Raw genomic sequence first — 23,801 nt, 5'->3', positions numbered from 1 at the left:
CACCAGGAATAAACTGCACCGGGCTGGAATTATGGAGGGCAAAGACATTTAAAACTCCACTTTATCCACCTTTTAAAAAGTCAGACACAAAAGAAAAACAGCCTCTGATGGCCCTAAATAAAACGGATATGATGCATTTTAGGATTGTGTCCAATTATCACTGCCTCCTTCTAGGAAAATTACCTACAATGGACTGCAGGGAAACGTTGTATTTGTTTCTATGTAGAACTAAGCTGAATACAAAGTGCAGCCTGTGAGTCAGAAACCAAAAGAAAAGCAGTGGGAAAAATAATGGTCTGCTATGAATACAAATGGAGGTCAAGGTTAGCTTTGTTTGTCTGCATTAATATGAAAAGATATTATTCAGCAATTAAAAATCTTTATTTTTAATTACTTTTTATTTGCAGTTTTTGTATATCCAGAACTTAGTGACTTCACAAAATAAACCCACAATGCACATTTGACTTGTCAGGTTTTATTCAGTTCCACATAAACAGCATTAAGACACTGGAACATATTAAGCAATTATCAGTCTTTGCCCTTTGAGGGTTTTCTCTTCAAAGCAGTGTGGAACAAAGAGGTAGTATTTAACACCTTTAAAAGTGAAAATAACTGCAGAATCTGAAACCCAGGCCTTCAGGTTGTATCATATTCAAGAATACAGTCCCTGCAAATTAAATATGTAAATACTGAAACTTTTCTGGCCTGTAAACAGCTGTTTTTCGTGTCTGAAGCACCAGTTAATAATGAGCACTCAAATTAAATGTGCACATAGATCATGACATAATATAAAATGTAAAAAGGCTATTCGTGACCCAGTCCTGAAACAGTATGGAGGATGTTTTGGGAAACATCAGAATGATATTTCTGCTTTAGTTGCTTATCAGCTTCCAACAACTGGAAGAAAAGAGAGCACCACAGCAACAAAGGCACAAACAAACAGGGCGTTGAGCAGCAGTCGACCAATGGAGGAGCCGTGACTTCTCCTGCCGTGGCCTCTGCATCTGAACCACTGAACAACCTCATCTAGGTTGTACTCTTGGGGCTCATAACTGAGCTCGGCCTTCGCTTTGGCCATGCTAAAGTAATGTGTCACGCCGGTTTTATACACCTCTGTACGTGTGAGCAGAGGCTGGAAGTTATAGAAGGGGCCGACGAGGTGGTGAATCATTTCTGTGAGGAAGGCAAAAAAGTAAATAAGAGAGATAGGAAGGCGCAGTTTGGGGAAAGGATAGCCCAAACCCTCGACTAGAGGTCTGAAGAATTCAAAATTATTGACCGGCCTGCCGTCTGAGATGAAGTAGGCCTGGCCAGCAGAGCGGTGCTGCTTCTCCTGGGTCAGAGCCTCTGCAGCCAGCTCATGTGCAGACACCAGGTTGTCCACATGGACAAACTCCACCAGGCTGCTGGGTTTACCATAAACAAACCTGAAGATCCCCTTCTCTATGTAGCTGACTATCCGGGGCAGGTGCCTCTGTTCTCCAGGTCCATAGATACCTGCAGGACGCAGGGCGCAGGTCCTCAGCATCCCAGTGCCGTCCTCCAGTGCTGTGCCGTTAGCTTTTAGCACAGCCATCTCAGCCAGAGACTTGGTTCTGGAGTAGTGGTCTGGGTGAAGATGGAGAGGTAGATAAGGGAGGCTTTCATCGCCGTTCTCTATCACTTGGCCTCCAAACACCACGTTGAAGGTGCTGGTGTAAACCAGCCTGGACACTCCGAGCTCAGCACAAGCCTTCAGGACGTTCTGTGTGCCTTGAACATTGACCGCCTCTATCAGATGCCGGTTCAGCTGCTCCCTACCCGACATGCCATAGGAGGCGATGTGGAATACACAATCCACACCAGTGACAGCCTTCTCAACCTGGGCATATTCACGTATATCACCCTGCACAAACACAAAGTCTTCTGGCACGTGTTGGCTTGGAGGGATGGTGTCGAACAGAATGACCTTGGCTCCCTTTTTATGCAGGGAGGTAGCAAGGCTGCAGAGAAACACTAGATGTTAAATACTGTCTGCATGAAACTCAAAACAAGTCCTCTATTCAAACAAAATCACTGAAAACATACAAGAACTACATGCATTTCAGCTCAAGAAAGTCCAAGATCCAATCTGATAACTGGAACAATGGCGCCACCTTGTGGTAATAACACGTAGTTGCACAAGATAACAGAAAGTGAATTCAATGACTTTTAATAAAAATCATTTTCGTGAGTAATAGACAGTATTAAATTGTTCTTACCGGTAACCGAAATAGCCACATCCCCCGGTTATTAAGAACGTGTCGGAGTGTTTATTTTCCATTGCAAGAGGGCGAATCTGCGAGTTATAAGAACAAAGAAAATGTAAAAATTAGGAACAATAAGTTGTAGCGGGTAAACAAAAGAGCATACCCATGAATGCAATAAAAACAAACAAATAAAATAACAAAACAAAGGAAAATAATTTCCTCAAAATGGCGCTTGTTTACCAAACCTAAGTTAAAACGTACAGTTTTAATTCACCGACCTTGTCTACTTGAACTTGAGCTATTTAAGCTTTTATACAACTAGCTGATTGCAATTATAATTTCTATATGAACCACAAATGTCTTCCAGTGAACTACAGTCCACCTAATGAACACATGTCATGCTGCAAACTGTGCCCCAAAGTAGCATCAGCGTGCTACAAGTTAGGACACAAAATAACACCCAACCTGCACTGTAAACTGTCACAGCTCATTTATTACCAACCTCAATACAAGCCGAGAGGATATTAGTGAGATGTGGGTAGAATATCACTCATATGTAACTCTGCCTCAGCCCTGGGACAGAAAGCACCGTGTACTTCCTTGCTCAGTGCTGCGCGTTTAGTTACGACATTTACACAGAATAAAACAGGAAACACGAGGAAGTTACCTTCAAAGTGCGTGAAAACGACTGATTGGAAACTGATTTTTATTGAAATCTGACCTAAGATGCAAAAAAATATAAGCTGAATATTGTCAAAAAAGTACGCAAAGTTACGTTTCTTTTGTAAAAAATAGTCGCAACATCCATTTTTCTGAAAAGTTCTGCTTTTATTCTGAAAGTTCTAATCGTGAAATAGCGATGACTTGTGCTTTCAGAATAAAAGCTGCATTTTTTGTTGTAGTTTAAAATATGTAGAATGCTGTGTAGTGTTGTAGTTTATTCATATCCATCAAATAAACAATACATATTACGAAACATAGTAACAAAAACTTAAGATGACTATATTCTTTTTGGCACTTTTTGACAGAAAAGGCTGTAGGGCTTTGACCCTATGTAATTAGTTAGGTTAAGATCTGTAATTAATAAGGCCAAAGGGTCTTAGATATTTTTTAAAATATGAATTAATTAGATAAATTAATTCCCATAATTATGAACACTGTAATGTTCAGCTTTAATTTGTAATTTAGTATGGTAAAGTAGAATTTTATATATTTTTCTGAACTTTTAATTCTTAATATGCAAATTTGTCAGAAAAATGTTATATCATAAATATCACTATGGGGTCTTACCAACAATATTAAAACTTGTGTAAACTTGTAAAGTTAGTCATACTCGTACATAATTTGTCTTGACTATTTCATCTTACTGTGAAATAGTTAATCACAATGTGTAATATGTAATTATAATGATGTTTTTTTTTTACTTCAGTATCATTTCTAGCGTTGCGTCTTACTTTCTTTTCTAGTCTTATTTGAGCTTGCTTATTTTGATTTCAATAATGTATAGTACTTGTATGTTAATCCACTCTATTAGGTACTGCATTTCTTTACATGTGATGTTGTTTTTTTCACTACTTAACAAAGTCTATATATATATATATATATATATATATATATATATATATATATATATATATATATATATATATATATATATATATATGTGTTTTTTTTTTTTTTTTTTTTTTTTTTTTTAAAGGACTCTCACCATACTTGAAAAATGCTTGTTTTTTATTTCGGTCCGCACATTTCTTTTTACTGTCTGTAGATGATATTTACATGGATATAGACTTTAAGTAGTGATGCCGGCGTTTTTCGGCGAGGTCTCCTTTATCTGGTATCTTTATTTCACGTAAATCCAGGTCTGACCGTGACGAATCTGCGGAAGACGCATCTGGAGACGGAAACTATCACCAGTTAACCTGATCACCAGTTAAACTGGAACACCGGTTTTATTTTCCTGCAGGAGTCGCTCTCGTGTGTCGTCACTCCCTGTCCAATCAGTGGCCTGCACTCCTGTCCAATCAGTGGCCTGCACTATGTAGACGTCACATCCCGGCTCACTTCATCTCGCTTGGAACCTCAGCCGAGAAGGTACAGAAAGTTTTGCCTGATACCATGCACTAATCCATATGGAAACGCTCGCAAACAAAGACGAGCCGCACCGCGCCGAGTAGGTGCTTGTGGAATCGCGGCTACACAGTCTGAGTTGTAAAAGTAGTTTTGAAGCAGTGGTGGTCGATCACTGTAACTGCTGTTTGTAGCTTTACAGTGACAAAACTGAGTGTTTGACATGGGTGTTGTCCCTCTTTAGTTTTTTGAGTTCAGCCTTCATGGGGAAAACAATACCTCCCACGAAAAGCTACTGCAGAGTTACACACTCTTAGATAAACAAATGTGCTACTTTAGATTTAAATATGACAAATTGTCATTGTTGGAAACGAGCAATTAATAGAAACATATGTTTCTTTCGTGTCAGAAAAAGTCCACCCTTTGAGACAGCTAAAATGACTGCAAAAACAAGTGCAGCATAGTATCTGATAGCGGGCTGGACACACGGCGTGGCTTATGTGTGGTTTATTAGATAATGGTGTCAAATAATGCACTAACCTGCACTTTACAGGCAAGATGAATTTGGAGGAGTATTTCAGAAAAAATTGGCTTCCACGGCTCCTATGTGTGTAGTTTTATTTAAGCGAGTAGGTTTGTGTATCACATGATCACTCCATTCCTCAAGATACAGGAGAGGGCAGCATTTCTACCTCCACAAAGGCAGCTCTTTGTCCTATATCCTAAACTATGATGTTCATCTGACTGCATACTTTGTGTGGACAGCTTCTGTTTGAGTCCTATCATGATGAACTTACTTTCCTGTTAAATTGTCATGACCCCAGATACTGGATGAGTTGACAAAATTTTGAGAACACTAAATTTTGAGGTAATTGTATTTGCCCCTGCCCTATAATGCTCATATTTTGAAAATTCTGAGCTCTCTGTCTCAAAACATAGCATAAAACTGCAAAAGCCATGCTTGCTATTAATCTGGCTTGAACAGACAGGAACATGTGCAGTCTTGTTCTCTGCAGCTCAGGAAATTCTAAAACTAGAGTTTACAACAGCTTGAGCAAAATGCAGTGGCCAGACTCTTCATCAAAACCAAATAAAGACAGCGTATTATTTTCATTATACCTTTTCGTCATTGACTCCTTTAAGATATTATTGATAGCTTTTAAGACCTGCTCCGGACTCAGACCCAGTATCATCTCAGATCTTTAAAATTAGCCTGAGGTCTTCAGCTGAGGCACTGGTAGCCATTCCACAGTAAAAGCTGCAGATCAGACGTGACGTTTTGTTTCTAAAACAACCTCCATGAGGAGATCAGACTAGTGGTGTCTTAACCCTCATTTAAATCTCTTTCAAAACACATATTGTTATACATGTAAATTCACAGGGTTTGCTGTCAAAATTTTATCTTAGTCACATTTTAAAATATCTGATACGAAGGCATTCTTTTAACTCTTATTTTTGTTTATTTAACATTTTAGTTATTTTATATTTCTTTACCTATTTCACTCCTTATATGCAGCTTCTTTTCAATTATTTTTCAGTTATATTGTAGTATTTTTATTTTCTAACATTTTGTTTTTTCTCCTCTCATGCACTTTGTAACTTTGATCTTGAAAAGTAGAAATAATCAAATTTATGGATAATATTATCATTGTAACTTCTGAGTGAAATTTTCTTGCTTTTATGATAATGACGTTGATATGACCACTTTCTCCATTTGTAAGATAGCAGAGCTTAAGTATCTCCAACCACTGGCATTCAAAACAACCTCTTTGACCCACAGAAAATATAAATTTGATGGTATTTCTGTCATTAAGACCTTATCTTTGAGCCTAAATCTGTCTCTGTTCACTGGGTTCAAACTATCTTAATATGTTTTTCAATTATTTTAAGAGACCACCTAACCTGATGGCAAGCAAATAAAATAATAGCTGGGCCATGTTCTCATTTCTTGGCAAGTGATGAGTTCAGCTGTGTTCTTAAGAGTCCTATAGCTATCTATGGCCCATTTATACTGAGGATGGTGGATGAATGTCAAAGTTCATTCATGAAAACAGCTCTGATAACAACTGTAGGAGCAGCTCTAGAAAAGAAACGGACTCTGCCACATTCTGTCACCTTGAGATGCCTTTAAAGTGAAACTAACTGTTTGGCCTAACTGGATATTTTGGCTACAGGTGGGGATGATAATAGATACTGAAATATAGTGTAACTAAGCAACAAGTACTGAGACACAAAGTCAGTGAACTGAGTGTAATGTGTGCAGTACAGCAAGATAAATCCAAAGTTCAATACCAATCACTCGCTAGCGTTAGCCACCATTAGCTACTGCTTATACACTGAATAAATCTATCGCTCCAAAACCTTTCAGTATAGTGACCCGAAGAAGAGTGGGTGTGACTCAAAGTCAGGTAAATTATCAACTAACTAACTAAAGTTTCACTGGCTGTATAACCTCGTTATAATTTGACTTCTTCGGGAAGAAACTGTTTACTCATCTCTATTTACCTTTGTCCTCCACAGAAAGGCTCCTCAGAGTACACCATTTTGACAGTTGACACTACTAAACAAGGTAAGGTAAAGAAAAAAAAAACAGTCAGAAACTTTATATATTTAGAATTTGACCGTTCCTGATGTTTGACCATGACTGATTGAAAATAATAAAACTGTAGTTAACGATTTGAACTGAATGCAACGAAACACCTGCAATGTCACTATCTGACTTGATCATGAAAAGCTACAGAGTTCTGTTCTAAAATATCTACACTTTTTAGTATCATCTACTATATGCACTTTGTATCTATATACTGAACATGTACTTATGTTTATATACAACTCTATACTTTGTGCGTACATTTTGCACAACTATAAGCCGTTATGTTTTTGTGAATGTAAAGCAAAGTACAATATCCAAAAGTGCATCACTACTATTTTTATATATAGTGATCTTAATAATTAGTTGTGTAAATGACTGACAGTGTTGCTGCTACATTTTATTGTACACTATGCAATGACAATAAAGAAATGATAAGACTCCATTAAGCTCTGAGAAAGCTGAGATGACTTTTCAAAATTGATTGTAACTGTGCAACCTGATAAACTCATGTATTAACCTGCATTTTACAGGCAAGATGAATTTGGAGGAGTACTTCAGAAGAATTGGGTTCCATGGCTCCTATGATAAACTGGATCTGGCAACTCTGAAGTTGATCCACAAGCTGCACATCCTGTCAATCCCCTTTGAGAACCTCAGCATTCATTGTGGTGAGAGGATCATAATGGACCTGGAGGTGATCTTTAATAAGGTGGTAAGGAACAGCCGAGGAGGTTGGTGCCTCGAGAACAACTTTCTGTTTAACTGGGTACTCAGAGAAATGGGCTATGACACAACAATGTTGGGCTCCAGAGTTTTCAACAGTATCCTCAATGACTTTGACTCTGATGACAGTCATCTCATCAACAAGGTCGTCATTGATGGAAAGCCTTACATAACAGATGTGAGTTTTGGAGTGTCATTCCAAATTTGGGAGCCCCTGGAGCTCATCTCTGGAAAAGACCAGCATCAGGCGGCGGGAGTGTTTCGTCTCCTAGACAAAGGGCACATCTGGGTGCTGGAGAAGACTGCTAGAAAACCACTGGTTGTCAATCCAGAATTTGCTAAATCGAATCTGGTGAACAGGTATGAAACAAATCAGATCTACTGCTTCACATACAAGCCTCGCGAGTCCGAACATTTCTTAGAGACAAACCACAAACTCCAGACAGACCCTGCATCACTGTTCACCAATAAGTCCATCTGCTCTTTACAAACCCCCACAGGATTCAAAGCCCTGATTGGCTGGACCTACTGTGAGGTCACGTACAAACCTGAGGAAGGTGTTGATGTCTTAGATATGAGGGACGTAACAGATGATCAGATAGAGCAAATTCTGAGGGAACAATTCAATGTAAAGCTGCAGAGCAAATTGCAGCCAAAAAACAAAAAAGTTTGCTACACAATCTAGAAATTCTGCTTTGACATAGATTTTAAACAATGGCATGACTAAAAGAATTATGCAATTCTTGGCGTAAGAGAAGAAAAATTACAATTTAATTGTGTTATTTCATTTTATTTACAGACAGTTTTGCAAGCCCAGGGTTGCAGTCTGACATTTAAATCACATACTTTTACATTTTTAACTTTAGTATGAAGGTCAGATGAAAGCTTGCAGGCCTATTAAGCTGTACCTGAAGTGATGGAATGATGAAAATGTATATTTGGGAAATCATTTGAGACATTATCATCTGCAAATAACACTAATAAATTCTTGCCCAACCACATGCTTTCTTCATTTTTCAAATGTCGTGATAACTGCATCTGTGAGATTTGAATTTAATAAATGGACAAACATTCCTCCAGAGTTCACATCGAAAGTTAAGCATTTCACAGACTAATTGTCACTTTTAATGCAAAGTTGATTTTAAACTGCATTAAATAAAAAAACTATTTGAACCCTATAAGCGTACCTGTACTTTTATTTTTATGTGCTATTATCTAATTATGATCATCTTTGCTTTGTAATGTTTTAACTAGGTTAGATTTTGTAAAAGTAAAACTAAAGTATAGATAAGTAAAGTTAAATGCCTATTTGTAGTGCTACTTGCTGAAACAAGGTAGAGACAGCGCCATCTACAGTCGGGAAGGCTTGCTTGGGCTCAGAATACGTAAGGGGCGGGGCTTCCACGTAGTACCGCCTGTTATTTGGTTTCTATCCAATCAGATTTCAGCTGAGCACACAGCCAATGTGGATTGGTCTGCAGGCTTGTCCTTCAGTTGAGGCAGGGGCACTACCAACAGCAGGCGGCTGTTTGTCGGCTCAGACATGAACTCCTTGGAACAGGCCGAAGGTAAGCAACACACAAACCAACTTAAATTGCTGCATTTTTAAATACCCACGTCTTTTTGTACAGCCTTCTAGCTGTAGGTACATAATGAAGTCAAAACAAGCGATTTTAGCCTCAGAAATTAGGCGTAACGGTTCGCTGGCTGGCTAGTTTGTTTGCGACACTTAGCATGTGTGCTAGCTTAAGTGACAGTAGACGTTGATACGCTTGTGTTGTTATTAGCTAACACATACTTAGTTGTTCGGTCCTATTGTTTCTATTGTCAGCGATGAAGGTATAAAGGCAGCACTTTTGTACTAGCAGTCAGTTTGACACAATCAACTTCCAAGTGAAATTTGAGCAAAACAGCCACATCTAGTCACAGTGTGTTTCAGTTTACTTCAAGTAACCCTTTAAATACAAAGGTGACACAATCTGAACTGTAGACCTGAGACTGGCAATATGTTAAGATTCAGTTTCATGACAGTCTGTCTGAGGAAAGATGATTTTACAAAAGGCAAGATGAAACAGTTTTTTGGTCACGATGCTTGGTCTAGATACTGAGTATGTTAATGTGCCCATTTGTGTTATAGATCTGAAGGCCTTTGAGAGAAGACTGACAGAGTATGTCTCCTGTTTGCAACCTGCAACAGGCAGGTGGAGAAGTAAGTAACTGTTACTGGTGGTTGTCAAAATTGTAGCCGAGGAGATGTAGGGGCTGACATGCGACCTGTTTCCTCCCAAAATGTCTGTAGTATGTAAGTTTGTCTAACCTGATATTTTTCTCTGAGACTGTCAAAGAAAAAATCATGATAACAAGACTACAGTTAAACTAAGATCTACAGCTTGTCGATGCACTGTGTCTCACTCCTACATCTTGTTTCAGTGATTCTGATAGTGGTGTCTGTTTGTACGGCGACTGGGGCTTGGAACTGGTTAATAGACCCCGACACACAGAAGGTATGTATTGGTGAAAAAGCTTATCAGATTGTTTCATTTTTAGCTTCAAGGGAAGTTCGATCATAGACAGACTAGAAAGTGCATTCTTTTTTTGAGTAGTATGTCCGTCACCAATAAATGAACTGTCTATTACTAACATTAATATTGCAGCATTGAAACTATGGATTATGGACTAAGGATTTTACCTTCAGGTGTTTTTCCACAACAAAACAAAAACAGGTTTTTGCTGAATTTAAAGAGAAAGCTGAGATATTGTGTCTAATGAAAATATCTGCAGTAGCTGACATGTGAGCGATGTGTATATTGCATCATCATAGCAGATTTGTCTGTCCTCAGAAAGAGCAGGGCATGGTTTTATTGGTCAAGAAATACAAACAAACAGTAAGCCAGACATTGTTATCAAAGTATGGTGTTCAATAAACAGTAATTTGTCTCAGTCCTTATGCTGATGACATCAGTCCTACCACCAACACTGGGCTACCTGAAATGGCACTCAAACTCTGAAGTGGAGAAGGAGATGGAAGTGCAAAAAAAAACTCAAGGAAAAAAAAAAGTAGTGGGAATATTTCACAGTAGGACTTGCCATACTGTTTGAAAATGTGTCTATTCTCTTCATTTCACCCTATAATTTAGCTACTGTGGGCCTCCACTGTGCTTAATTATTGTAAATAAGCTCTAAAAAGTCAAAGTTTAGTTTGTTATTCACATTGATATTGCTTTGTTCTGCAGGTCTCTTTCTTTTCATCGCTCTGGAATCATCCCTTCTTCACCATCAGCTGCATCACTCTAATAGCTCTCTTCTTTGCCGGAATACACAAACGAGTTGTGGCCCCATCAATGTATCCTTTGTCTGTTTCAGTAAATATTAAAGGACATTTTGGTATACACCAGTCAGCCACAACATTGAAACCACCTGCCTAATATTGCCCTCCCTCTTGCATCCATGTTGCTGGCAAAACAGCTTTACCCTATTTGATCAGGGATGCAGGACCTTTTAGGATGTCCTGTGATGTCTGGTACCGGAAAGTTGGCAGCACATCCTTTGTATTTGGACACTGGGTAACTGGAACACTTTCTGTCGTGTTCCTCAAACTGTTGCTGTGCAGTTTTTGCAGAGTGGTGGGAATTATTACCATGCTGGGGGACGCTGTTACTGTGTGCAAGAGCTGTTGCCTGGGCGGGTGGTTTACTTTGTCTAGAACACTGTTTAGGTCGGTGTAATGTGTCAAAGTATCATCCACATTAATGCAGAACCCAATGTTTACTTCACCTGTCTGTGGTTTTAATGTTGTGGCCGTTGGTCTAGTTTATCAAGCAGCTACACTGACATCATAAGTTCCCGTTATTGGCTTTAACCTTTGCCCCTTCAGTATCGCTGCCCGCTGCCGCACAGTTTTAGCAGAATACAATATGTCCTGTGATGACGTGAGTTAACAGATTCCTTTTGATAGTGTGACGTGTAGTCTTTTTAGACAATTCCACACATTGCTAACACTTTGACTTGTTTGCATTTTTTCACAGACGGGGAAACTTATTCTCAAACCACGACCAAACATCCAATAACAACAAACTTGTGCGTGCTGTTCAGACGATGTAGCTGATCAGGTGTTGACACTGAATCTTTCAGGTGTTCAGAGCAGCACCAAGGGCAGCAGCACTGAGGCAGATTCTTGTCATCATGGTGGGAAATGCATTTGGAACATGGAAATGAACTGATGTTTTAACGGTGTCGCTGTGCTGATGTCAATATTGAAGCTGCTGACCTGCTCACATACCCTTTGACCTATTTTACACATTCAGTGTGAGTTCAGTTGTGTTTATTTCTGTTTCTGATGTTAAGCATGTATTTTATCTAAATGTTTCTATTTTTAAAATTATTTGCCTAATAAAAACATCAGGTGTGAGAATAAGCCTCATCTTTGGTCCCGTCTTTCATATGTGTTGCATCGTAGCCGTTCCCGTATTTTTTTGCGACAGCGTCCCTGCTTTCCGTTAGCAACGAGCGCTTTACGGCAGGGAGCGAACTTCCACATGGCCTCCTACCAGGTTGAAGCCGGATCGTGTGAGGTTTGATCGCTAACAGGCGGAGTGTACACGAGGAAAACAGTCACTACGTTAGATGCGCAGCTCGCACTTTAATCGCCGCTGAAATGGGTAAAAGTAAAACCACTAAGTTTAAACGTCCGCAGTTCAACTCAGTTGGCTTGCCGGTGAATGCAGTGAAGGAGGCGGACGCTGAGGAAGAAGAGCTCGGCGAGGATGGTTGTCCAGCTGCGGAGTTGCTGGAGAAAGTAGGAACATTATCTAAACTGGATTTCTCACTAATATCCAACGTTTGCGAGGCTCTTGTTTACGCATTTAATGTAAACATGCTAATAATTAGTGCTCATCACTATACATTTAGTGACTTCCAGTGTAAATGAACAAGTGTGTGATCACGTTTAAAGAGTTTATATTGTGTCATTAAATGCAACAGTTTTGCTGAGCACACAGCAGCCAGTTTATGGATGTTAGACTTTATGTAGGTGCTGTCATTGTTTTCATTTTCTGTGAAACAAACAAAACAAAGCTTTTTTTTTTTTTTTTTTTTTTTCAGTTGCAGAGTCCCAGCGCAGATGTTCGAGAGTTTGCATGTGCCAGCATTTCACGAGTGGTGCAGCAGAGCCAGACCATCCCAGGTTTCCTCCAGAGGGATGCTGTCAGACGCCTGGGCCCCATGTTACTGGACAGCAGCCTGCTGGTCAGAGAGACAGCCGCTGGAGCTCTCAGGTGAGCCAGCAGTGACAAATGGAGTTCTTGAATCCACCCTGATTAAATTGCTACGTCCTCATCTCCATGTGTCAGTTATGTTTGTAGACATTTCCCCTATGAAAAGAAAGCCTCTCTGCCTTCAAATTGCTTAAATGTAACTCTTCACCACTGCTTCTCCAAGAATGTGCAGATTCGTTTCGTCCCTACATCTCACTTAACTCACTCGCAGTCACTCGCTGCAGCTATAGCACACCAGCTCACACACAGCTCTGCTTTAGTGCTGCACAATGGCAAGTTGTAACAATGGTGCAATTCAAGCATACGCCAAAAGCCCCACCTTTCAGACTGACAAGATTGGTTGCTTAGTTTTGACATCAGTAATGCGTAGCCATGATCTTGACATCTTATTACACCCCTAATATGTCTTCCACCATATTAAAAAAAACACCATATGGACATGTTACCAAAGTAAAAACCTTGATTTTCCATTGTCTTAGCCTTAGGACTCATTTGGGACATTCACAACCACTACTTTGTTGCAGTTACAGCTGCTGCAAGGCACTTTTAAGAAACCCAGAGGGAGCAGAGAACCAATCACTATCAACAGGCCAATCTGTAACGGGGAGAACAGACCACATAAAAGTCAACAGGGGGAGAAATAGTGAGCTACTGAGCCACAGTGTGCTCCACTGTAAAGACTTGGGACTGGACACACCGATGTCCTCCTGTCCTGTCTGTCTTTACTAACAACTGTCCATCCACTGCTATAAGACATTCAAATGTTGGAAATCATGAAAAAGATCTTGAACACATGTTGCAACTTTCCTCATCGGTGCAGTTTTGGTATGTACACTCTTATACGTTGATGCTTGTCTGAACATACCGTGCTTCCAAAAATAGCAGGTAATGAAAAGGGGACACTCTAGAAGTGGCTGTTTTATGCCAAAAAGATAAATGTATTTAGTATTTTATCTACAGCATCTTCAGTGGGTTGCGGTCAGTGGACAAGTTTAGTGTCTTGCTAGCACATTCCTCGTAGTTTCCTGTGCTTTTTTTGCTCCTGACATGGTAGTCCCAGTGATCCAATATACACAACACCAAGACCCTGAACCTAAAATACCTTAATATAATTTAGTACACATGGCTGTCACATCTCAACATTTCCCCTGTAAAAAGACTCTGCTGACCAATCAGGCCAAATTGCACTATATGACAATTTTAAGGTGTTCTTCATTTTGGCAAGAAGTAAAGAAAGAGAGCTCGAAAGAGTCTTCTATGCAGTTTGACACAGTTAGAATATCATAAATCATTTATAAAGGAAAAGGGTTCTCTGTATACCATTTTTGAGCCATGTTGAATTTTTTGTATTGCTCAAGCATGTTTATTTTTTTGTTCTCAATCTTTGATTTGTTCTTATGTTTCCATAATTTATCCCCTATTGCCTCTGTGTAATCCAAAGATTTGCCTATTTTTTTGTCACATGACTGTTGTTTTTAGTTGAGCCAATTGTGACTTTTTTTGTTGCGCTGAAGAGCTCAGATTTTTTTTAAACACCCTCTCTCTGGCAAGACCTGTAATTGGCTAAAAATGTCCAATCATGGGCTACATTTTTTGTAGTTTGAAAATAGAGGCAAGAAGAGGTATAGAAGTTTAGTGATGCCAGAAACTTAATGCCAGCCCCACTTTAGGTGTGTTTCATATTTTAATAGCTTGCAAGTGTTGGCAAAGACGATACTATACTTTATGTGTTTGGACTGAGATATACCAAACATGTGCAGACGTATACATCATGTTCCAAGTTTGCATCTGTGCCTTGTCGTCATTCTTCTTATTGTTTCTAGTTTACTGGCTGTGCAAACTATGTTTTCAGCATGCACCATTGCGGTTGCCAGTTTTTAACATTAGCTCCCAAACTAAAAGTATATACAGTGGTCCCTTGCCATATCGCAGTTCACTTTTCGCAGTCTCACTGTATTGCAGATTTTAAAATTGCATTTATTATAGTAAATTTTTTGCTATATCGCAGGATTTTGCAGCATATAGGTATTTTTATATATTCATTGTTGTGGCAAGCTGTGTTGAAAAACACTGATGGAAGAAGGACATCTGTCCTTTAGACTATCTGCAACTGGCAGATGCTTTAATTTTGACGCACAGAGAACCGCGTTAAAGATGTGGCAGGAAGTGATCAAACACACTACACTTCAAACTCATGGTCCTGACAGCATAACACTTAACCAAACTAACTAGGCGGACTAAACCACAAAAACACAACAAAACCCCAAAACTAATAACACTGTAGCACTAACATAAACCACAATAATGACATTTAAACCCCCCTCTGTCTCCCATGTGTAGCAGCATTCAGCATCTCACCTCGTCCATTTCACATAGACGTCTGATCACTGCGCCTAGTGTTGCTCTGCGGTGTGTGGGGAGGGTTTATGAAGCCTAAAAAAAAAAAAATATATATATATATATATATATATATGAATAAAATAAATACGGTCACTACTTCGCGGATTTTCATCTATCACGGGGTGGTCTGGAACACCTGCAATAGACGAGGGACCACTGTACAGATATTGCCACAGAAAATAGTTCCTAACTAAAGATTATAAAAAATTGTAAGTGTTCTCTAAGGCAACAAAATTGTGGGAAAACCCTTTAAAACTTTGGGGAAAATAAAACAAACCAAAAAAGGTTAAGATAAACATTTAACACTCCAATCAAGGGTACATTCAGTGTGGTACTATTATGGGTATTTGTGGTGCTACTTCTACAGGGGGCGCCATCCTCCAGTAAAAAGCTCTGGCTGTAAGCAGACAGAAAGTGCTGTTAGAATTTTGATGATTTGATGGCTTGTGTCATTGTTCCAGATTTGAATCTCTTTCTGTTTGTTGATAAGTAAATGGTTTACCAATTTTTTGACTCGTTTTAATGAATCTGACCCTAAGTCCGCTTTAATTGCAACAAAAACTTGTTCTGACAACTGTTCTAAATAAACCTTAAAATAGGTTTCATGCAATCACACATACACAAACAGCCAGAGAGGAGACTCTGGTGATTCTCCCCCCGAGTAACTGATGAGTGTGCGTCTGGGTCTGTCTGTCCCTGACAGGAATCTGAGTGCATGTGGAGGTCAGGAGGTGTGCGAGGACATGGTGAAGCACGACGTCATGACTCCTCTGACAGCACTGCTTAGAGAGGTGAGACTCCGCCATGGCTTTTAGCTCACCCCATCACTTCAGTTCCTCTTCATCAGCAGCTGCTGCAGCGTGCTATGATATTCTCAGCAGTTAGGTGTCATTCCAGAGCAAAGGTAGTAGTGAATTGTTAAAAATAGGCACACACACACTGAAGCAAATCGATTTCAAGCTCACTGTTGACCTTCTGGGTGAGATGTCTTGGATCATAAAGCCCATTTGACTCCCCTTCTTTTCCAAGCTGACTTATCCATCCATCCATCTATACACCGCTTAGTCCTCATTAGGGTTTTGGGGGGGCTGGAGTCTATCCTTGGACAGGTCACCACTCTATCACAGGGCTACAGATAGAGACAAACAAGTACACTCGCATTCACACCCCCAGACAATTTTGAATCACCAATTAACCTCAGCATGTTTTTTGGCTGTGGGAGTAAGCCGAAGTACCTAGAAAAATCCCACACATGCTCAGGGAAGAACATGTAAACAGCATGCAAACTCCATGCTGACAGATCCCAGACCCAGGCAAGGATGCGAACCGGGGATCTTCTAGCTGCAAGGCAACAGTGCTAACCACTGATCCACTGTGCAGCCCCAAGCTGAGTTATATATGCATGAATTAGATGAACTTTTTCAGATGGGTGATGGTAAAAATCATATCTGTTTCACTCGTCGTTTGTTGACCTCTGCAACATGGTGTTATTTTCTTTCCAGTGCTGTGCTGGTTTTGAATATGCTGTGTCGATGAAAGAGCAGAAGAATGCAGTGGAGGATGTGGCCAATGAGGCTGTGAACTTACTGTGGAATCTATGGTAAGCCAGGACGTTGTTGCTGTTCCCATGCATAGCACACAGGTACAGGTACAGGTACCTTAGCCACAGCTGCAGAAGAAATCCAGAAAGTCTTCCTACGCTTAGCAAGCTCCTATTTTTTTCTGACATTGTTACTGATGTTAGCTGTGGATATTGACCCAAAGATGCGATGTATTATTCCTTTTCTACCATCCATGTCTCATTGATACTATGTCCTCTCAGTGAGAGCAGCAGCCAGGCGCTGTCTGTGTTCAACAAGTCGGGTCTCTTGGATGTGGTTGTCCAGTGTCTGGAGAGACACCCACACAATGTGGAACTGGCCATATCTGCTGGTAGGTTCAAGAGATGTTGTGTTATCTGTAGGGTTGTGGAAGGGCTGGGAATTTTGATTTTACTAATTAAGGACATGGCAGATTTTCACAGCATTAAGAACACAGATGACCTTCACAATTGTTACATATCACTATAGGTCACCAGATAATACTATATACAGTATTGAATATTTGTGATTTGAAAGAGTCAGAGTTTTTGGGAAACACACTCTGGATGAGAGTTAGATGAGAAGATGCTACTAGAGCTAGCTTTGGTAAAGATGAGTGGTAACTAGCAAAGAGTCCAGGAGGTTGTAAAACTGTCATGTATAGTTTTTCCTTTCATTTCAGTATAATGTATTCATTGATGAGCTTTAGCGCTTATACTAGATAGATAATGTTACCTTTGGAGAGAACAGGGTTAGCTGTTTATGTCTGCTTATAAGCTTTATGCTATGCTAAGCTAACTAGCTGCTAGCTGTAGTGCTCTCTAAGTAGAGACACAAGTGAGAGAAACTAAAAAAATAAATTTGGAAAAGAAAGATGAAAAGTATTGCCACGTGTATCCTGCAATGTTATTGATATTATCCTTGACCATTACATGGAATTAAGAATGTAGAGATTGATATTCGTAGGCTTTAATCAGGCCTGAACTCTATCTAATCTGTTTTCACAGTTTTAAGAAAACACTCTTTAACTCTTAGACTGTCCTCTGTGCGTCTCCAGCTCATTGTTTGCACACTGTGACTGAGGATAACCCAGAGCTGCTGTGTAGCTTGAACACTGCTGTGCTTGGAGCCTTGGAGAATGTGCTGCTCTCATCTCAACCAGGCATGGCACACAATCTGCTCAGGACATTAGCTGCAGGTACAATTTGTCACTTTTTTCTGTATTGTTCAAAACTATAGCTTTACTGTCATTGTATAAAGAGCTGTATGAACAGCAGTTGTTGGAAATGTTAAGGAACAAGCAGCAATTGATGAATACTGTGATGTTCTTGATGTCCCTTCCTGAGCTCTGACTCTGTCTGCTGTGTCCTTCAGGGACTCTGTGGAACATGAAGGGTAGTTTGCCTGCTGCCCGTCAGGCTCAGACTGTCAACGCTGTGGTGGCCACCTTGTCCCAGTGCCTGGATTTGGACGCAGGTATGCTGATCCCTGAACTCAGACAAGCAGAAGAGGTTCGTCATAGAAACGCACCAGCGGCGACACACACTGAAGAGCCCGCTGCAGCAGAGCTGGAGGAGATGGACGAGGAGGGAGAAGCACCTAAACAGAGGAGGAATGGAAAAGCTATGAAGGTTGATAATGACTTCTCTGACCTCCTGCCTGTAAGTGGCACCTTTTGCTGTCCCACTGAGACACACTGAAATCCAAGCTGAGGACATTCAGAAGTGGAGGCTTTGGCAGTTTTATATTTCCAACCTGCCTTAGCTTTCATGTCAATATTGAATTCAATATTGAATATGGATATTACTACATTAGTTAGTAGTTAAATTCTGTATTTTCTATGTTCTGGTTTCTCTTCATGCAGGTAGTGAACCCCTCTGACCTCTAAGGCTGAACTTTGACAGCAAACAGTGGATCAGACATTTCTGAGAAACTATGAACCCATTTACATCGACAGTTGCATGCATGTTTAAAGTAGTCTGATAACTTGGCCTGGCTGATGAATCGACTGATGGCACCTTTTTGGAGATATATTGGTCTGTGTATCCATCAACACAGAGTATATGTTGTACATGAGAGAGCTCTGACACTTAGATTTTTTTATCTGTATAAATATAAAATGCTCAGTACACAATATGATCGCTAAACTAAAAGGACTGTCTGCTCATACTATCTTTAGCAGCTTTTTAAAACACTAAAATATCTATAACAGTATTTGTCTAAAAAAGGTTTGCATGAAGCTATAAAGCAGCCATGATGTAAGACCCTTAGTAGCCTGCTATTGGCTGTTTCAGTGCTTGGGAGAGGGCATTTTGGTAGAGAAAATTTAATAGAACAGGAAGCACTAAATGCAGTCAGTAGATAAAATTCACATTTAAACCTAAAGGTCCTTTTAGCTGCTTTAAACAAAGGCTCGAAGTGAGAATATGGATGTAAATTCCCAGTCACCCAGATCATAGTAATACTCAAACCTGGTTCTTGAAGACATTTCACCTTTCATCCAAGAGGTTTCCTCAGTTCTATCTGACTTTCTGTATCTTTATCCTTCAGAATTGGTTCAAACATTGAAGGGGAATTCTCGATATGTAATTTAGAAACATGGAGGTGAGATTTTAGACCTGAGAGACTTTCCAAAACAGTAGCTTGTCAGGGTTCTTGTATAAACACAGCAGTTTTAAATGTTGAGATGTGACATACTCAAAAGTGTGTGTTTATGGCAAGGAAGCGATCCAGTTTTGTATTTTTGAAGTGCACATTAATGCCAGCTGAAAAGGTGGCGTGTGAGTCATACTAGAGAGCGAGCCAGACTGACAGGGCAGACAAACTGTCGAGTTTGCGGGAGCAGATTGGGGACACTCAGCAAGGTTCAGCTGGGGTCCAGCTTCTGGCCTCCACCACACTGACAGTCCCCAAATCTGACCCTGGCGAGACAGAGCTGTCCCTCTCAGCTCAGTCACAGCCTGAGCCCCAAGATTGTGGGTGACATTCATGGTGAAATTCCAAAATACCCTCTAATGTTGTGGGTTACACAATGGGGTTATTTGGGTCTGAACTGTCTCTCCACTATTTTGTGTAAATATTCAGCTGTGGAAGTGTCTTTGTTACGATGTTACTGAACTCGCAGACACTGGCGCGATCAATAAACACAAAGTGATCACCTCAAGTTTTTTTCTTCAAAACTGACACCCTTAAAGCATGTTTTTACTTGCAACACAGCTCGACAATAGTGTCACTGGACTTACTAAATCCATGTGTAGGAATAAATGTCTTCTTTGTGGCATGCAGCTGAACTCAGACTGGGTGATAATGGTGCAATAACAACAGTTATTGTTTTAGGAGGATGTTGACTCATATGGCTGCTTGTTTTTGTCCAGAGGGGCAAGGAGGAGCTGAGGGAGGCAACGGCCTTGCTGACAGCCCAGCAAACGTCCTTAGAGATCATTGTCAACATGTGCTGCTCTGATGGTGAGTGTTGTGGGCATGGACATCAGTGCTGACCTCAGGCACTTTTCATCACATTTATTTCCTGCGACATAGCCACCAAGTTTGTGTTTGTCCATCAGACAGCCTATTACGGCAAGAAATACATGAACAGACTTCATCAATTCTGTGTTTTTGTGCCTTGTAAGACCCTTCTGATGACGAGTGGGAAGAGGAATCAAGCAGTGATGAAAGTGACTTGGGTCCTGATGGTCTTTGTGATGGACTGTCCAACCTGATGTCTCCACTGTGTTTGTCAGCTGAGGTTCAAGGGGCCTTGATCAACCACAGCATACCAGAAAAGGCAAGTAGTTGTGTTCATCAGTCACACCTCAACTCAATCAACACCTATAGACAGGAGTTCATCACACTTTGACTAGCATGGGAATGTAGTTAAGCTGCCATTAAAGTTGACGCTACTGTAATTACCACCTAAAATATGATGTTGATTATGCAGTGAACCCAACCCAGCTTCTCCTCCAGGTTGAGCAGATTCAATTTCTTCCCTGTGCAATTTCACAGAGATCTCCCTTTCACAGATATGCCTTTTTGCAACCAGACTACCTGGTAAAAAGATGGTCGTCATAATATTTTTTTCCCTCTTGATTCAAGGTTCTCAAAAAGACAGAGTTCCCTAGAAATGAAGCCATGGATGTGTGCCATCAGAATCCCTCCTGGAGAGGCCTGATAAAAAAGTAATCCTCTTTACTTCTCGTCTTCTCTTGAACTTTACTGTCTGGTCAGAATGTGTTGAACTTTGTGTTGTCCATTTTCACTCTGATACGCTCTTGAATAAAAAGTTTCACTGTCCTTTAGGATGCAGCGCGTCCAGTCACGGGCTCTGACGGGGCTTCACAGCATCCTCTCCACCATGGATGCAGAGTCTCTGGGTGGTGCATCGGCCCTGCAGCAAGCAGCACAGCACCTGTCCACACTGGTCTTTGGTGCTGCAGGTCTCACATTATTGCAATATAGCACATTTTGTATTGCTTTTGGTTATTTATTTTTTTTTATTCAAATAAGTTTAAAAAAAAAAAAAAAGAATGGGAAAGGTGGTTCAGAGTCTGGATTTAGAATCAATTCGTGGTAAACCAAACCAAAATTAACAATTTTCTTTCTTTTCTTTTCAGAGATTACCAAAGATGAGGAGTTCCTTGAGGCAGTCATCAGTGCAATGCGGTCTCTTTTACAGATGATTGCCTCCAAAAATATCCCACAGGTACAGAGTACACACCATTTGAAAATAGCATTATCTATGACAATTACCACAAAGGTCAGTCTGTGCAGCTGAGGGTGAGACATCCTGACTTTTAGCCACCAGTTGAGATCAATCTCTAAAACAGCTTGTCTTAATTTTCCACATAATGCTGCTCAATAACTTGCTTAGTTGTTATCCTGTGCTAAATGATCCAAAACTTCCAACCTCCCTGTTGTTGCAGCCAAAGAAGACATTATAGCTCTGTTTTTATCATCTGAATAATGCTTCTCATGCTGAGTACACTGAGCTCATGTGTACAGTCAGTGAAGTTTCATTGTTAGTTTAGTTCCACGTTTGTCGACTGGACAAATACGGTCCTGTTTCAGAGAAGCTAGACTTTGTATTTATGTCAAACTTGAACATGCACTGCCAGCTCACACTTATCGATACTGACCGTGTTTGGTTTGGACGACTCAATATTTGCGTGTTTGGTTTTGTTTTTGTTAGTGTATGACCCCCCAGCAGATGATGAGCCTGAGCGAAGCAGCCACCCGCTGTGATGTTGTCAGTGTGAGGGTCAACGCCGTCGCCATTCTGGGCATCACTGGCAGCACATTGGCCAAAGAGAAGGGCACTGCGGAAACCCTTCAGGTATCATCTTTGCCTCTTTTCTTCTTTGAAATATTTGTTCTTCGTCTAACAAACCTCCACCCCCACAGATGATTGGAAACGCTTTGCTTCAAGTTGCCACAAGGGATGCCAACCTGGTTGTAAACGGAGAAGCCCTTGATGCTTTATTTGATGTTTTCGCGGATGGTGATGAGGCGGAAACAGCTGCTAAAAACATTCACTTACTGCCTGCACTCAAGGCACTTCAACCTGTCTTCAAGGCCAAGGTACCAGGGATTAATTGATCTTTACTGATCACTGCTCTCAGTGATTCATCAATGTATTTCCACTTTACCTGTTTGATATGCATTTGATTGCATCTTTATTCTGTCTCCAATATGTTGTGGGATTTTTCTCTGCCTTTTAAGTTACTATAGTTTTTCTTTCTTCTACTAGATACGCAAAGAAGGAAGAGGCAAATACAGCCCTCAGCAGCTGTGTGTCTTGGATAACATCAAAGTCAACCTGAGAAGATTTATTGGTTATCTGGAGAAGGTGGTGAAAAAATGAGAACTTTTCGCACTTCACATTATGATCAATTGAACCTGTATGGTTTGGACAGGAGCGTAAAATGACACAGAATATGGTTGGGAAACCGTTAAGTATTTATGTTTATATTCTTTAAATAATTATTTACTGTTTTATTAGTGATGTGAAACTTTATTTGTGGTGAAGAAAGAAGAGTGGAAAATAATAATTATTAGTTACTGCATGTAGCAGTTAAGAGTTTTTTTTTTTTTGTTTGTTTTTGCTTTCATTTAATTCAAAGGGATTTTCAGACCTGAATTTTTTTAAGGTATTCATGCCTCCCAGTAACATTATTAAGAGATCATGTATGGATAGCTGACATCACGTCTTCACATGAATACCCTTCATTTTATCCCATGTTTCAATGGGCATAACACTGATATTTGCATTTGTGCTGCACAGAGGCTGAGCTATTCATAGGTGCTGAATAGTGATTCAAGAAACAGCTACTTAATGAAAAAGAGAAGACTTTGTTTTATTGATGTTATACATTGGAATCATAGTTTTTTTTTTTTTTTAAGGAATTGGCTTCCTTTAAAGAGAAATCTATTTTTGCTGTCACTCCACTCAAACAGTTTAGTGATGAATTTCTGGACTTTCCTGTCTGCAAGGCACTACAGCAGAAAGCATTATCAGTTACATCATAAAATAATAAATAAATGCAAATACAAAATAAACTTGGTGTCTTTAAAACCAATAAGTCCATGGTCAGCCTTGTGCTACAACAGAGCAGGTTTGAAATATGGTGTGATCTGTTTTGCACCTGATCCATTGATCATCAGGCTTTATGTAACTGACAAAGTTAAGTCTAGCTTTCTTTTGCCTGGGTTTATGAAAACTTTCAGGAGAATGTCAATAAAACTGCTTTTCATTGAATCAAGAAAACTATTTCAAAAATACATTTGAGGGAGACTGTGTCACCAGGTTCTGAAGGAATGTGTTATTTTGAAATAAATCCTGATTTCTTACAATGTTGTTTTCTTTGCTTTTTTCAGCTTTATGTCTCCTATGACATGCTGTCTCTCAGTATAAACATAGCCGAACTATGCATGACTGATG

General features: G+C 40.0%; 4 protein-coding genes across 6 annotated transcripts; 3 read left to right on the top strand and 1 right to left on the bottom strand.

Annotated features, from left to right (window-relative positions):
- Nucleotides 1-455: 455 nt before the first annotated feature.
- On the bottom strand, nucleotides 456-2,872 carry sdr42e1 (short chain dehydrogenase/reductase family 42E, member 1). Its single transcript, XM_023275847.3, has 3 exons — nucleotides 2,731-2,872; nucleotides 2,241-2,317; nucleotides 456-1,982 (listed from the first exon to the last, which is right to left on the bottom strand). The coding sequence occupies exons 2-3, from the start codon at nucleotides 2,300-2,302 to the stop codon at nucleotides 884-886; spliced, it is 1,161 nt and encodes a 386-aa protein (XP_023131615.1). The 5' UTR covers nucleotides 2,303-2,317; nucleotides 2,731-2,872; the 3' UTR covers nucleotides 456-883.
- A 1,363-nt stretch (nucleotides 2,873-4,235) lies between these two features.
- Nucleotides 4,236-8,795, top strand: si:dkey-78a14.4 (arylamine N-acetyltransferase, pineal gland isozyme NAT-10). 2 transcript variants are annotated; one of them, XM_035950757.2, is made up of 3 exons: nucleotides 4,236-4,322; nucleotides 6,819-6,867; nucleotides 7,422-8,795. In XM_035950757.2, the coding sequence occupies exon 3, from the start codon at nucleotides 7,427-7,429 to the stop codon at nucleotides 8,297-8,299; it is 873 nt and encodes a 290-aa protein (XP_035806650.2). In that variant the 5' UTR covers nucleotides 4,236-4,322; nucleotides 6,819-6,867; nucleotides 7,422-7,426; the 3' UTR covers nucleotides 8,300-8,795. The 2 variants fall into 2 exon arrangements, with proteins under 2 accessions (XP_035806650.2, XP_023131616.2); XM_023275848.3 differs by lacking the exon at nucleotides 4,236-4,322 and adding an exon at nucleotides 6,414-6,706.
- A 275-nt stretch (nucleotides 8,796-9,070) lies between these two features.
- Nucleotides 9,071-12,034, top strand: cnep1r1 (CTD nuclear envelope phosphatase 1 regulatory subunit 1). Its single transcript, XM_023275843.3, has 6 exons — nucleotides 9,071-9,182; nucleotides 9,752-9,823; nucleotides 10,045-10,118; nucleotides 10,848-10,957; nucleotides 11,489-11,543; nucleotides 11,640-12,034. The coding sequence occupies exons 1-6, from the start codon at nucleotides 9,158-9,160 to the stop codon at nucleotides 11,679-11,681; spliced, it is 378 nt and encodes a 125-aa protein (XP_023131611.1). The 5' UTR covers nucleotides 9,071-9,157; the 3' UTR covers nucleotides 11,682-12,034.
- Nucleotides 12,035-12,133: 99 nt separating this feature from the next.
- On the top strand, nucleotides 12,134-23,713 carry heatr3 (HEAT repeat containing 3). 2 transcript variants are annotated; one of them, XM_023275839.3, is made up of 15 exons: nucleotides 12,134-12,409; nucleotides 12,715-12,887; nucleotides 15,991-16,078; nucleotides 16,790-16,887; nucleotides 17,110-17,219; nucleotides 17,925-18,065; nucleotides 18,242-18,498; nucleotides 20,242-20,332; nucleotides 20,497-20,651; nucleotides 20,960-21,042; nucleotides 21,164-21,300; nucleotides 21,478-21,566; nucleotides 22,053-22,196; nucleotides 22,265-22,441; nucleotides 22,611-23,713. In XM_023275839.3, exons 1-15 carry the CDS (start codon nucleotides 12,269-12,271, stop codon nucleotides 22,722-22,724), a joined length of 1,998 nt encoding a protein of 665 aa, XP_023131607.1. In that variant the 5' UTR covers nucleotides 12,134-12,268; the 3' UTR covers nucleotides 22,725-23,713. The 2 variants fall into 2 exon arrangements, with proteins under 2 accessions (XP_023131607.1, XP_023131606.1); XM_023275838.3 differs by having other exon boundaries at nucleotides 18,242-18,528.
- The last annotated feature ends 88 nt before the right edge of the window (nucleotides 23,714-23,801 follow it).

The sequence above is a fragment of the Amphiprion ocellaris genome, chromosome 1, assembly GCF_022539595.1.
Source record: "Amphiprion ocellaris isolate individual 3 ecotype Okinawa chromosome 1, ASM2253959v1, whole genome shotgun sequence".
NCBI lineage: Eukaryota > Metazoa > Chordata > Actinopteri > Pomacentridae > Amphiprion > Amphiprion ocellaris.
The sequence above is the reverse complement of the archived record's forward strand: the minus strand, read 5'-3'. Positions and strand labels throughout refer to the sequence as shown.

Excerpts from the sequence above, each read along its gene's own strand:
- sdr42e1 (XM_023275847.3), bottom strand. The coding sequence starts at position 2,302 with ATGGAAAATAAACACTCCGACACGTTCTTAATAACCGGGGGATGTGGC. Across the intron at positions 1,983-2,240 it reads TGTGGCTATTTCGGTTACCG|CCTTGCTACCTCCCTGCATA; the intron begins GTAAGAACAATT and ends GTTTCTCTGCAG.
- si:dkey-78a14.4 (XM_035950757.2), top strand. The coding sequence starts at position 7,427 with ATGAATTTGGAGGAGTACTTCAGAAGAATTGGGTTCCATGGCTCCTAT.
- cnep1r1 (XM_023275843.3), top strand. The coding sequence starts at position 9,158 with ATGAACTCCTTGGAACAGGCCGAAG. Across the intron at positions 9,824-10,044 it reads TGCAACAGGCAGGTGGAGAA|TGATTCTGATAGTGGTGTCT; the intron begins GTAAGTAACTGT and ends ATCTTGTTTCAG. Across the intron at positions 10,119-10,847 it reads TAGACCCCGACACACAGAAG|GTCTCTTTCTTTTCATCGCT; the intron begins GTATGTATTGGT and ends TTTGTTCTGCAG.
- heatr3 (XM_023275838.3), top strand. The coding sequence starts at position 12,269 with ATGGGTAAAAGTAAAACCACTAAGTTTAAACGTCCGCAGTTCAACTCA. Across the intron at positions 21,043-21,163 it reads TGGAGAGGCCTGATAAAAAA|GATGCAGCGCGTCCAGTCAC; the intron begins GTAATCCTCTTT and ends ACTGTCCTTTAG. Across the intron at positions 21,301-21,477 it reads ACTGGTCTTTGGTGCTGCAG|AGATTACCAAAGATGAGGAG; the intron begins GTCTCACATTAT and ends TTTTCTTTTCAG.